At 40.8% G+C, this 11,871-nt stretch overlaps 1 protein-coding gene across 1 annotated transcript; it reads left to right on the top strand.

Moving 5' to 3' along the window:
* The first annotated feature begins 6,029 nt into the window (after positions 1-6,029).
* Positions 6,030-11,498, top strand: LOC146968280 (profilin-2-like). The gene is made up of 4 exons (XM_085760204.1): positions 6,030-6,167; positions 6,456-6,582; positions 9,395-9,584; positions 11,055-11,498. The coding sequence occupies exons 2-4, from the start codon at positions 6,457-6,459 to the stop codon at positions 11,150-11,152; spliced, it is 414 nt and encodes a 137-aa protein (XP_085616330.1). The 5' UTR covers positions 6,030-6,167; position 6,456; the 3' UTR covers positions 11,153-11,498.
* The last annotated feature ends 373 nt before the right edge of the window (positions 11,499-11,871 follow it).

The following is an 11,871-nucleotide window of genomic DNA, read 5'->3' as shown; positions in this document are numbered from 1 at the left end:
TGTTGAAAGTCCAAAGCGCCATATATAATATTTTTAATAGAGATTAATCGCGAGTTAACTATGGAAAAAATGCGATTAATCGCGATTAGAAAAATTAATCGTTTGACAGCCCTAGTTTTTTCGTCTCAATCGATAGTTTCTACCCCCGCACACACTCTGAGGGGGGGGGGATTTTTTTTTAACTCTGCTGTTTTACTGTTATTAGGTTAAAACTCTGGCCAATTAGGGCGCGGAAACGTTGAGTGACAGGTCCGAGCAGCTCCGTGGACAGCTGCTTCGAGGCCAGTGGGCGGGTTCTCAGCCGGCCAATCCAACATGGCGCTGTTCAGGCCGCCATGTTGGAGTCACAAATGGGCGTCATGCAATAGCTACTATCTGGTACCTATGCTCTCTTGCACTGTAGCACTTTTTGTCTTTTTGTGTCGTCTACATTATTATGTGTAAATGTGTGTACTGTCTGTAGTAGTGTCTGTAGTACTGTAGTAGTGTCTGTAGTACTGTCTGTAGTACTGTCTGTTCTCATCAAGCTGCAGTTTAACTGAAAAATTAACAAGTGTGAATGAGGTTTGGTTTGAGTTTCGACTTCCTGTTGTCAAAGATGAAGACAGAGTGTGAGTCTGTGTGTGTGTGTGTGTGTGTGTGTGTGTGTGTGTGTGTGTGTGTGTGTGTGTGTGTGCGTGCGTGTGTGTGTGTGTGTGTGTGTGTGTGTGTGTGTGTGTGTGTGTACCAGAAGACAAGGTGTGGTGGCCCTCTAGTCAGACAGACGAGTCTCTACAAGCATCGTACAGTCATTTAGTATGTGTAGCCCTGGGAAGGACACACACATACACACACACACACCTTTCACACACACACCGTCCAATCAGAGCGCTCCGTGTCCCAGCGAAGACGCAGTTATCAGATATATAACCCTCCTTAAGTACTGCAGTCATACTACCGTCTTTACTGCAAGTATTGCGGCTAATACTACAACTGTAATGGAGGTCCGCAGGTACACTGCAAAAACCCAAAATCTTTCCAAGAATATTTGTCTTATTTCTTGTCAAAATGTCTCATTTCTAGTCAAAACTAATCTCTTTCCACTTAAAATAAGACTCATCACCTAAATATTTACTTGTTTTTAGATCATTTTCACTTGTTTCAAACTAATTTTCACTTGAAATAAGTAGAAAAATCTGCCAGTGAAAGCAAGTTTTTTTGTGCTTGTAATAAGAAAGAAAAACTTGCCCCATTATCACATTATTTCTAGTGAAAATCAGCTTGAAAGAAGTAAAAAGTGTCTAAATACAAGCTATTTTAAGTAGAATGAGGTTTGTTTTGACTAGAAATGAGACATTTTGACAAGAAATAAGACAAATATTCTTGGAAAGATTTTGAGTTTTTGCAGTGTATAGCCACAGTCATTAGGTACCAGTGAGGTGAAGTGACGACGTGTGGCGGTTAGCGGTTCTGAAGTTAAACTCACTCACCCATAAAAGACGTGCAAACCCACTTGCCTAGTGGTCATTGACCTCCTACCGTCTGTACAGCAAGTACTACTGCTAATACTGCAACTAACACTACTGCTGCTCATACTATCGTCTGTAGGCTACTTCTAATACTGCAACTAACACTACTGCTCATACAAAAGACGTGCAAACCCACTTGCCTAGTGGTCATTGACCTCTTGGCGAAACGCGGGACCCGGGTTTCAAAACCCACAAAACATCGGTCGCACAACCAACACTACTGCTCATACAAGTACTACTGCTAATACTGAAGTTAAAACTCACTCATCACCCATAAAAGAAGTGCAAACCCACTTGCCAAGTGGTCATTGACCTCCTGTCTAAGCATCTATGACCCTTCTTCTAACCCATAAGGCATTAAATGGTCTGGCCTCATCCTCTGACAGCAACTGATTTGGTAAAGTGTATTGAGACCGTTGTTGATTTTACGCTTTGAATGAAGTAAATTAATATCAATACTACTGTCTGACTCTGCACTGTAAAAACTCAAAATCTTCCCAAGAATATTTGTCTTAAAAAAACCTAAAAATTAACTTGTTTTTAGATCATTTTCACTTGTTTCAAACAAATTTTCACTTGAAATAAGTAGAAAAATCTGCCAGTGAAAGCAAGTTTTTTGTGTTTGTAATAAGAAAGAAAAACTTGCCCCATTATCACATTATTTCTAGTGAAAATCTGCTTGAAAGAAGTAAAAAGTGTCTAAATACAAGCTATTTTTTATGTGATGAGTCTTATTTTAAGTAGAATGAGATTTGTTTTGACTAGAAATGAGACATTTTGACAAGAAATAAGACAAATATTCTTGGAAAGATTTTGAGTTTTTGCAGTGTATAGCCACAGTCATTAGGTACCAGTGAGGAGAAGTGACGACGTGTGGCGGTTAGCGGTTCTGAAGTTAAACTCAGTCACCCATAAAAGACGTGCAAACCCACTTGCCTAGTGGTCATTGACATCCTACCGTCTGTACAGCAAGTACTACTGCTAATACTGCAACTAACACTACTGCTGCTCATACTATCGTCTGTAGGCTACTTCTAATACTGCAAACTAACACTACTGCTCAAACAAAAGACATGCAAACCCACTTGCCTAGTGGTCATTGACCTCTTGGCGAAACGGTTAGCATCGTCGTCCCGCGGTGCAGGAGACCCGGGTTTCGAAACCCACAAAACATCGGTCGCACAACTAACACTACTGCTCATACAAGTACTACTGCTAATACTGCAGTTAAAACTCACTCATCACCCATAAAAGAAGTGCAAACCCACTTGCCAAGTGGTCATTGACCTCCTGTCTAAGCATCTATGACCCTTCTTCTAACCCATAAGGCATTAAATGGTCTGGCCTCATCCTCTGACAGCAACTGATTTGGTAAAGTGTATTGAGACCGTTGTTGATTTTACGCTTTGAATGAAGTAAATTAATATCAATACTACTGTCTGACTCTGCACTGTAAAAACTCAAAATCTTCCCAAGAATATTTGTCTTATTTCTTGTCAAAAATGTCTAATTTCTAGTCAAAACTAATCTCTTTCCACTTAAAATAAGACTCATCACCTAAAAATTAACTTGTTTTTAGATCATTTTCACTTGTTTCAAACAAATTTTCACATGAAATAAGTAGAAAAATCTGCCAGTGAAAGCAAGTTTTTTTGTGTTTGTAATAAGAAAGAAAAACTTGCTCCACTATCAGATTTTTCTACTTAGATAGGCTTGAAAAAAAAAAAAAAAAAAGTGCCAAAAACAAGCTACTTTTTAAGTATAATAAGACTTGTTTGGACTAGAAATGACATTTTTGACTAGAAATAAGACAAATATTCCGGGTAAGATTTTGAGTTTTTGCAGTGTGTACTTGTTTAGTACTGGAGTGTTGTAGTACTTGAAGAGTACTGATGTCGTAATGCTGTGGTGAGCTGAATATCGCACTGCTTCTCCCTCTCTCTCCTCGTCCACGGGCCTCAACACGCCCAGGTATGTGTGTGTGTGTGTGTCAGTATGTGTGTGTGTGTGTGTGTGTGTGTGTGTGTGTGTGTGTGTGTGTGTGTGTGTGTGTGTGTGTGTGTGTGTGTGTGTGTGTGTGTGTGTGAGGAATGCAGCGTGTAGCAGCAGAACAGTGACTCGGAGCAACATTCTCCTGCTGCTGCTGCTGCAACAACAAGTCCCACAATGCACTGCAGCATTTCTTATTTTTCCTACCTAAGGAAATACATCACTGCATTGCATTGCATTGCATTGCATCCACCATCAATCAATCAATCAATCAATCAATCATTGGTCTAAACGTGTCTAAAATTTGTTGAAAAAGGTGATTTTTAGAGGCTTATACCTATTCACCGTAGGGATTTTAAGACAGGTGAAGGTTGTCTTAAAGTTAAGAAAAAAGTAAAGAACAAATTTGAGAACTCTGATTTCAAGAATACCATTTGTTCTTAAGTTTTTTCTTAAAAGAAGAAACTTAAGAACAAAGTTGAGAAAATACTCAAGAACTTTTTTGGAGAATATGACTTCTTCTCTTTTTTCTTCTTACGTAAGACAGAAGTTAAGAAAAAAATGACACTTAAAGACCCACTCCCGTGAAAATCGTGTTTTTTGAGCTTTTCACATGTTCCTGTGGCATTTTTCTTGTGTTAGAGCACTTATCAGCAGAGAAGGAAGTGCAAAATTGCATTTCTGAGTTTTTCTGCCTTCAAACTGCTGTGAACCAATGGCAGACTCAAACTGGCAGTTTCAGGGAGACTGGAGCTGACGTGTCACAGCTCCAGGGGAGGGCACTAGTGCTACAAGCTGCCGCCCCGTTCTTCATCTGGCTTAGAGGTGAAAGGCTTGGCAGCTCGGTGTAGCTGTCATGGTATAATAGGTATAGCTCACCTGGTAGAGCAGCTATCACTGTGAGCAAGGACTATGCTCTAGTCTGGGATCGAATCCCAGTGTGGAGTTTTACACTAAATGCGCTGAATCTGTAATTGTACAATGTCCAGCTGTCAGCAAGCGGGGGGTGGGATGCGAGGAGGTGGCTGGGCGGGTGCAAAACAGCGCAGTCTCCGCCCACCCCCCAGAGGTGAATTGCTAATGTGCATGGCTAATGAGCTGGTTTTAAAATGGCCGAAAAGGGTCGCGGGAGTGGGACTTTAAAGGGATAGTATCATTTTTTTAAAAGTGGGGTTGTATGATCTACAAATAGCCCCTAAGTGCTTTAATTGCAGTAGAAGACTCTCTGCACTCCTCCCGTTAGCAACGCCAGCCCATAATAGCCCTGCCCAGAGATTTACAACATACAGTGTTGTGAACAGACCCAAAGAAACAGCCTATTTTCACGGCCTAAAAGAGGTTTTACGTGAAAAAAATACACAGTTCCATTGTTCGCTATAATATAATTTTTCAGCGGGCGCTAACCCTGGGCGGAGGGATACATGAGTTGGTTAGGTCCAAATAAAAACTGTGTTTTTCCTGCACTTTGAGGGGCGGGAAAAAATATTATAGCGAACAATGGAACTGTGTTTTTTTTTTTTCACGTAAAACCTCTTTTAGGCCGTGAAAATAGGCCGTTTCTTTGGGTCTGTTCACAACACTGTATGTTGTAAATCTCTGGGCAGGGCTATTATGGGCTGGCGTTGCTAACGGGAGGAGTGCAGAGAGTCTTCTACTGCAATTAAAGTACTTAGGGGCTATTTGGAGATCATACAACCACACTTTAAAAAAAATGCTACTATTCCTTTAAGAAGATTTTTTTCTTAACCCTAGAACACTAATGTCCGGTGATTTTTCAACATTTTCATTATGTTGCTGTTGTCTGAGTTTCATGGGTCCCTGTAGCTTCATCCTGCTCACTGACGTCATTGAAGGTCGGCATGTTTCCCTGCTCCCATCCCTAGTTTTTTCAGCAGGCACATGTTCGGGTGGATTTCACCCGACGTTAGTGTTTATGTATTAAATCTGGCGACCGTTTCTGGTGATGCTGAAAATGTTTCTTTTTTCTTTTAACTCCACCAAATAAGGCTCAAATGTCCCACAAATGGGTCTGAAGGACAAAGTCTCAGCTCCATTAGTTTTTTTTTTAAGGACGTTTTTGTTAAAAAAAAACTAAAAAAAAATCACAAATTTTGGACATTTTTTTATAGGGTCCTCCATGATACCTTTTTTTCATTTTGTGAAACATTGTATAGTGGAAAATTAAGGAAGTGTACTTCAATTTGCCATGTATTGTTGTATTTTAATATACTTTGATGAGAAATATTTTTGTATGGGTATATTATATCGGGTAAAAAATACCCGGCGTTAGTGATGATGTTACTATTTTTAACGTTAGTGTTCTAGGGTGAAGAAGGTTTTGTGAATCTGGCCCCAGGTCTGAGTTACTGACAGCAGCTCAGTTCAGTTCAGTTTAGCTCAGCTCAGCTTCGACCAATCGGCTGCTCTCTCTCCGTCTCTTCCTCAGCTCAGCTCCGACCAATCGGCTGCTCTCTCTCCGTCTCTTCCTCCGCTCAGCTCCGACCAATCGGCTGCTCTCTCTCCGTCTCTTCCTGGTTGCGGCAGCAGGAAGCGTCCTGCAGGCGTGGGCGTGGCCTCGTCTATAAAAGTTCACTTCTCTTCCTCCTTTCTGCATTCTCTCCCTCCCTCTCTCTCTCTCTGTCCCTCACACCTGAGACTCTACCTGCACAGGTAAGACCATGACATCGCCTCTCTCTCTCTCTCACACACACACACACACACACACACACACTCAGTCTGACTGCTGATTGGTTCATTGATTGATTGTATAGTTCTGTTGTTGTTTCTTTCTGTCGACTTCTTGGTTGTTGTGACGCATTAGTGGCTGTCAATGTGTAACTAATCACTGTGTGTGTGTGTCTGTGTGTGTCTGTGTGTGTGTGTCTGTGTGTGTCTGTGTGTGTGTGTGTGTCTGTGTGTGTGTGTCTGTGTGTGTGCGTGTGATTGGTTATTGATCAGGATGACGTGGCAAGGATACATCGATAACTTGAAAGGTCACCCGTTTGTGGACCAAGCGGCCATCTGCGGGTTCGAACCTGATGCGGAGTCGGTCTGGGCGTCGACACCTGACTACGCTGGCATCTCAGTAAGGACACACACACACACACACACACACACACACACTTCCTCAGTCCTGCTCAACTTGTCTTTGCTTCTTTAACATCTGTGTGTGTGTGTGTGTGTGTGTGTGTGTGACCTGTGACATCGCTGGGCGCCGTCGCCTCATTGGCCGGTTCGTTTGGTTTCCGGTCTGCTACTAAAACACAGCTTTGACATGTTGCCGAGTGTGTGTGTGTGTGTGCGTGTGTGTTAATTGTGTTAATTGTGTGTAAGTTTAGTTTGTGCGACTGCAGAGAAAATGGCAGGCGGGCGGGGTGTGATGTCACGGGGATCTGGAAGCTGATTGGCTGTCAGTCAGAAACCGCCAACATGTTCATATCGGTTGTTTTTTGACGATGATGGTTTTACTTTAGCTCTTCTTGTTCTCCACTGAGCCAAGTGATGGTTGTACGTACGCATCACTTCCGGGCGTTGCCGTGGTTTCCTGCCTCGGTTCGATCGACTGCCTTATAAGGACATGATGCTGAAAACAGCAGCAGGGACAGGAAGTGGAGACGTTCACTTCTCCTTTTCTCTCTTTCACACTCTGAAACGCTGAGGAGGGAGGGAGGGAGGGGTGGGGGGGGGGGTAACACACACACACACACACACACACACACACACACACACACACACACACACGGTTCCCTCGAACTGAACCTTTGAAGGTTTGAGAACCAGACTCTAAAAACCTAGTGTGTGTGTGTGTGTGTGTGTGTGTGTGTGCGTCATGTCTTGACTTGTCCTCCATACACATTCTTTTCCTCTCCTTCCTTTCTTTCTTTCTTTCTTTCTTTCTTTCTTTCTTTCTTTCTCCTTCTTCGCTGTTTCCTGCTGCAGCTCGTTCCAGACACCTTTAGGCCTCCTGATCGATCAATCAATCAATCAATCAATCAATCAATCGATCGATCAAATGATTGATTGATCTGTTGTATCAAAGGCCTCTGAGTCTGAGTCTGAGTCTCTGTAACGACCGGCTCTTCCGCCCGCCCAGAACAGAAACTGCTGCGGTCAGTCACACCAAGAGCCGAGAGAGAGAGTCGACGCTTCAAGTTCCTCCAACACTTCCCTGCAGCGAGCGCTCGTTATGCAACAGACATTTTGCAGTAACCCTTTAATTTACAGGCCGTTAAAATGGCGCGATCGTGTCAGGAACAATTCATTGTGTCATAATGTCAAGAAATAGCCTAGAAATAACAATTAATTACGTGATAATGTAAAAAAAAAAATACCCAAAACATAACAAGTATAGTTGCGTCATAATGCCAAGATATCGCCAAGACATAACGGTCGATTGTGTAGAAATGAAAAGCAGCATGCGTAACCTTTGACCTTTACCTAAAAAAATGACGCTTCTATGAAGCTGACTGATTTCTACACTGCAAAAACTCAAAATCTTTCCAAGAATTTTTGTCTTATTTCTTGTCAAAATGTCTCATTTCTAGTCAAAACTAATCTCTTTCCACTTAAAATAAGACTCATCACCTAAAAATGAACTTGTTTTTAGATCATTTTCACTTGTTTCAAACAGATTTTCACTTGAAATAAGTAGAAAAATCTGCCAGTGAAAGCAAGTTTTTTGTGCTTGTAGAAAAACTTCACTCACTATCAGATTTTTCTACTTATTTCACGTGAAAATATGTGTGAAAGAAGTAAAAAGTGTCTAGAAACAAGCTGCTTTTTATGTGACGAGTCTTATTTTAAGTAGAATGAGATTTGTTTTGACTAGAAATAAGACAAATATTCTTGGAAAGATATTAGAGTTTTTGCAGTGTAGACTATTTCTTGACGTTATCACCTAATTAACAGTCTGTAAATTACAGTAAAGGGTTGCCACATGTTCTCCCAGCTGTGTTGCCGTAGCGCCCCCTACTGGCTCCACCACCACCTGACACACACCCCCACTTCTCAGAATTGTAGTCAATGTGTTGTGAGCAGGGATGTTTCTTTTCACAATGAACCGCGGTATTAAACGTCACTACAGACCGTCATAGAGGTAAATAAACGCCAAAATAAAGGTAAATGCACAGATGGTTTAAATTAAGTAGTAGGTCATTTTCCAAATGTAACATTGAATTGGGAGGAATTTAAATGTTAAAGTATCCCTTGTAATAAAAACAATTAAAATAAACTTAAACATTTGGTGTAGTTGACAATCAATGACTTGAATATTGTGTGTAAATAACAAGTAATGCAATTATATTTTTACTATATTTGACTACTATACTACTACTATATATTTTTTACACATTCATCATTAATGTTGTGAAATCAATTAATGTAGAGCTGCAACAATTAATCGATTAATCAAACAATGAATTGATTATTAAATTAATCGTCAACTATTCTGATAATCTAATAATCAGTTTCAGTAGTTTTTTTACATAAGAAAAAACAAGTCCAGATTCTCTGATTGCAGCTTCTTCAATGTGAATATTTCTGGTTTCTTTGTTCCTTTATGACGATAAACTGAGTCTCTCTTTGGTTTGTGGACAAAACAAGACATTTGAGGACGACGATGTCTGGTGGTTTGAGAAACACTGACTGATGTTTTTAGACATTTTTCAACATTTTATTGACCAAACTACTAATCAATTACTGTAATCGTTTAAATAATCACCAGATAAATCGATAATGAAAATAATCGTTAGTTGCAGCCCTATATTAATGTATAATAATCGTAATACTGTGATGATTTCTCTGACAATAATCGTGACATTTGAAGGCTTCACTCTTTTTCTATCGGTAAAAGCCACATGACCATGTTTTACATTCATTGTCATGTTTTTCTGCTCCAGGCGGCCGAGATCAAGCGTCTGGCCGCCAAAAGGACGGACTTCGCCCAGAGCGGCCCCTTCATCGCCGGCCTGAAGTGCCGGATGCTCCGCAACAACATGGACGACGAAAATATGTGCACCATGGACCTCAAGTCGGCGGCCGACGCCGAGGGCAATTCCTACAACGTGTGTGTCGGCAAGAGCACCAAAGGTGAAGCTGCAACACTCATCGATCAGTAGCAATCGATAATCGTAAATAAGTTCGGTCTTGTGGTTTGTCAGATAATTTGTTGAATTCACTAAAACTAAACTGAAATAAAAAAGCAAACTGAAAACCTAAATAAGAATAAAACGAATGAACCTTTTAAAGGGGACATATTCAGCTCATTTCTGCTTCTTGACATGGTACCTTGATGTCTAAAAGTCATGTTAGTAACATGCTTTGGTCAGAAAAACCAAAAGATTGAGCACAGCTGGGTTCTCTACACACACTGCAAAAACTCAAACTCTTACCAAGAATCTTTGTCTTATTTCTAGTCAAAACAAATCTCATTCTACTTAAAATAAGACTCATCACATTAAAAAGCAGCTTGTTTCTAGACACTTTTTACTTCTTTCAAGCAGATTTTCACTTGAAATAAGTAGAAAAATCTGATAGTGGAGCAAGTTTTTCTTTCTTATTACAAACACAAAAAACTTGCTTTCACTGGCAGATTTTTCTACTTATTTCAAGTGAAAATTAGTTTGAAAGAAGTAAAAATGATCTAAAAACAAGTTAATTTTTAGGTGACGAGTCTTATTTTAAGTGGAAAGAGATTAGTTTTGACTAGAAATGAGACATTTTGACAAGAAATAAGACAATCGGTCGGTTTAGAAGCTTCGCTCCGGTAGCTGAGGAAACCATGGTAACCACGGGAGCGAGGGCTTGAATGTTCAAATCAAACGGTTAAAAAAATTAAAACGGTTTGTTCAAGCAGAAGTAAGTGATATATTTGTGTTAATCTAAGTCTTAAATAGTTGTATCTTCCGACAGCAATCACTTCTATAGAGTGTTTGGTCTGAAACACGGGTCTGTCAGTCACTCTGCTCTGCTCTGAGCCCAGGAGAAAACTTTCCTTGTATCCTACAACCTTTATCCAATGAGGAGAGAGAACGGCATAAAGGGGCAGTCCTCTCTGTGTGTGCAGCCAAGGGATGCGCCTGAATGTGGTGACGTAGGGACGAGGACTGTTATGGTGCGTTCAAGGCAACTCGTAACTGGTGTTTTTCCGACCTGTGAAGTGGTACCAGTTCGATCTGGTACGAGTTCACGGGTCAGAAGTTACGAGTGGCCGTTATAGTGACTTTCACAGGTAAAACAGGTCGGAAAAACACGAGTGGGTTGGCTGGAACGCTACAAAGTCGTAATTCGTGACTTGAAGCTGTAATTTACAGTTTCAAACGCCTGCCTGGAACGCAGCATTAGCCAAAACCACCGGATCGCTTACTTCTGCTTTAAGCGACACATTTTCTGACTATGGCAGTTTATAAAATGTTGACGTAGTTGTCAAAACTTACCTTTTAAGGGGTGAAGAGGCACTCTGGATATGCAAATACACATACTAAAGCAATGAAAAAGTGAGTTTTGCATAATATGTCCCCTGTAAATCTATAATAACATGTCTCTCCTCTGTCTCCACAGCTCTCGTCATCGCTAAAGGCACTAAGGAGGCTAACGGCGGCCAGCTGGCCTCCGCTGTGTACACTATGGTTGATTACCTGAAAAAGGCAGGTTACTGATACAAGATGGCCGACACCTCTCCTGTGCCCACCCCCCATCCCATCCATTCCTGACCTCTGACCCCCGACTCCTCGACCACTCCTCCTTCGTGCCAACTCAAGAAAACAGCCGCTGTTTTTAGCTTCTTTAGTTTTTTTTTAATCACCTTTGAGCCTTTCCAGGCGTCCAACAGGGAAAAATAAAGTGTTTAAAGTTTTTAAAAGACAACGTAGCAAACTAGTGTTGAACGTTGTGTTCAGACCTGGGCTGACTGCACACAGGCAGGAACCAGTGTTATATACGTCACCGTGGAGATGCACCTGTGGCCAATCACAGCACAGCAAAATAAAAACTCCCACATGTTTATTACAACAGCCTCCGTGTGTGTGTTTATGTGTGTGTGTGTGGTTATTTCTACTGTTGTAGTATATTTCAATTACACACTACACTACAAAAACTCAAATATCTTACCAAGAATATTTGTCTTATTTCTAGTCAAAATGTCTAATTTCTAGTCAAAACAAATCTCATTCTACTTAAAATAAGACTCATCACATAAAAAGTAGCTTGTTTCTAGACACTTTTTACTTCTTTCACGCATATTTTCACGTGAAATAAGTAGAAAAATCTGATAGTGGACTAGAAATGAGACACTTTGACAAATATTCTTGGAAAGATTTTGAGTTTTTGCAGTGCAGGGTTACTACAACTTATCAATGTTCACAGTATCACTAATTCA

The sequence above is a fragment of the Trachurus japonicus genome, chromosome 18, assembly GCF_045865225.1.
Source record: "Trachurus japonicus isolate A0001 chromosome 18, Traja_1.0".
NCBI lineage: Eukaryota > Metazoa > Chordata > Actinopteri > Carangiformes > Carangidae > Trachurus > Trachurus japonicus.
Note: the sequence above shows the minus strand (reverse complement) of the source record. Positions and strands in the feature narration are given on the sequence as shown.

Coding starts and splice junctions, on each gene's coding strand:
- LOC146968280 (XM_085760204.1), top strand. CDS start 6,457: ATGACGTGGCAAGGATACATCGATAACTTGAAAGGTCACCCGTTTGTG. Junction 6,583..9,394: donor CTGACTACGCTGGCATCTCA/GTAAGGACACAC, acceptor TTTCTGCTCCAG/GCGGCCGAGATCAAGCGTCT. Junction 9,585..11,054: donor TGTCGGCAAGAGCACCAAAG/GTGAAGCTGCAA, acceptor CTGTCTCCACAG/CTCTCGTCATCGCTAAAGGC.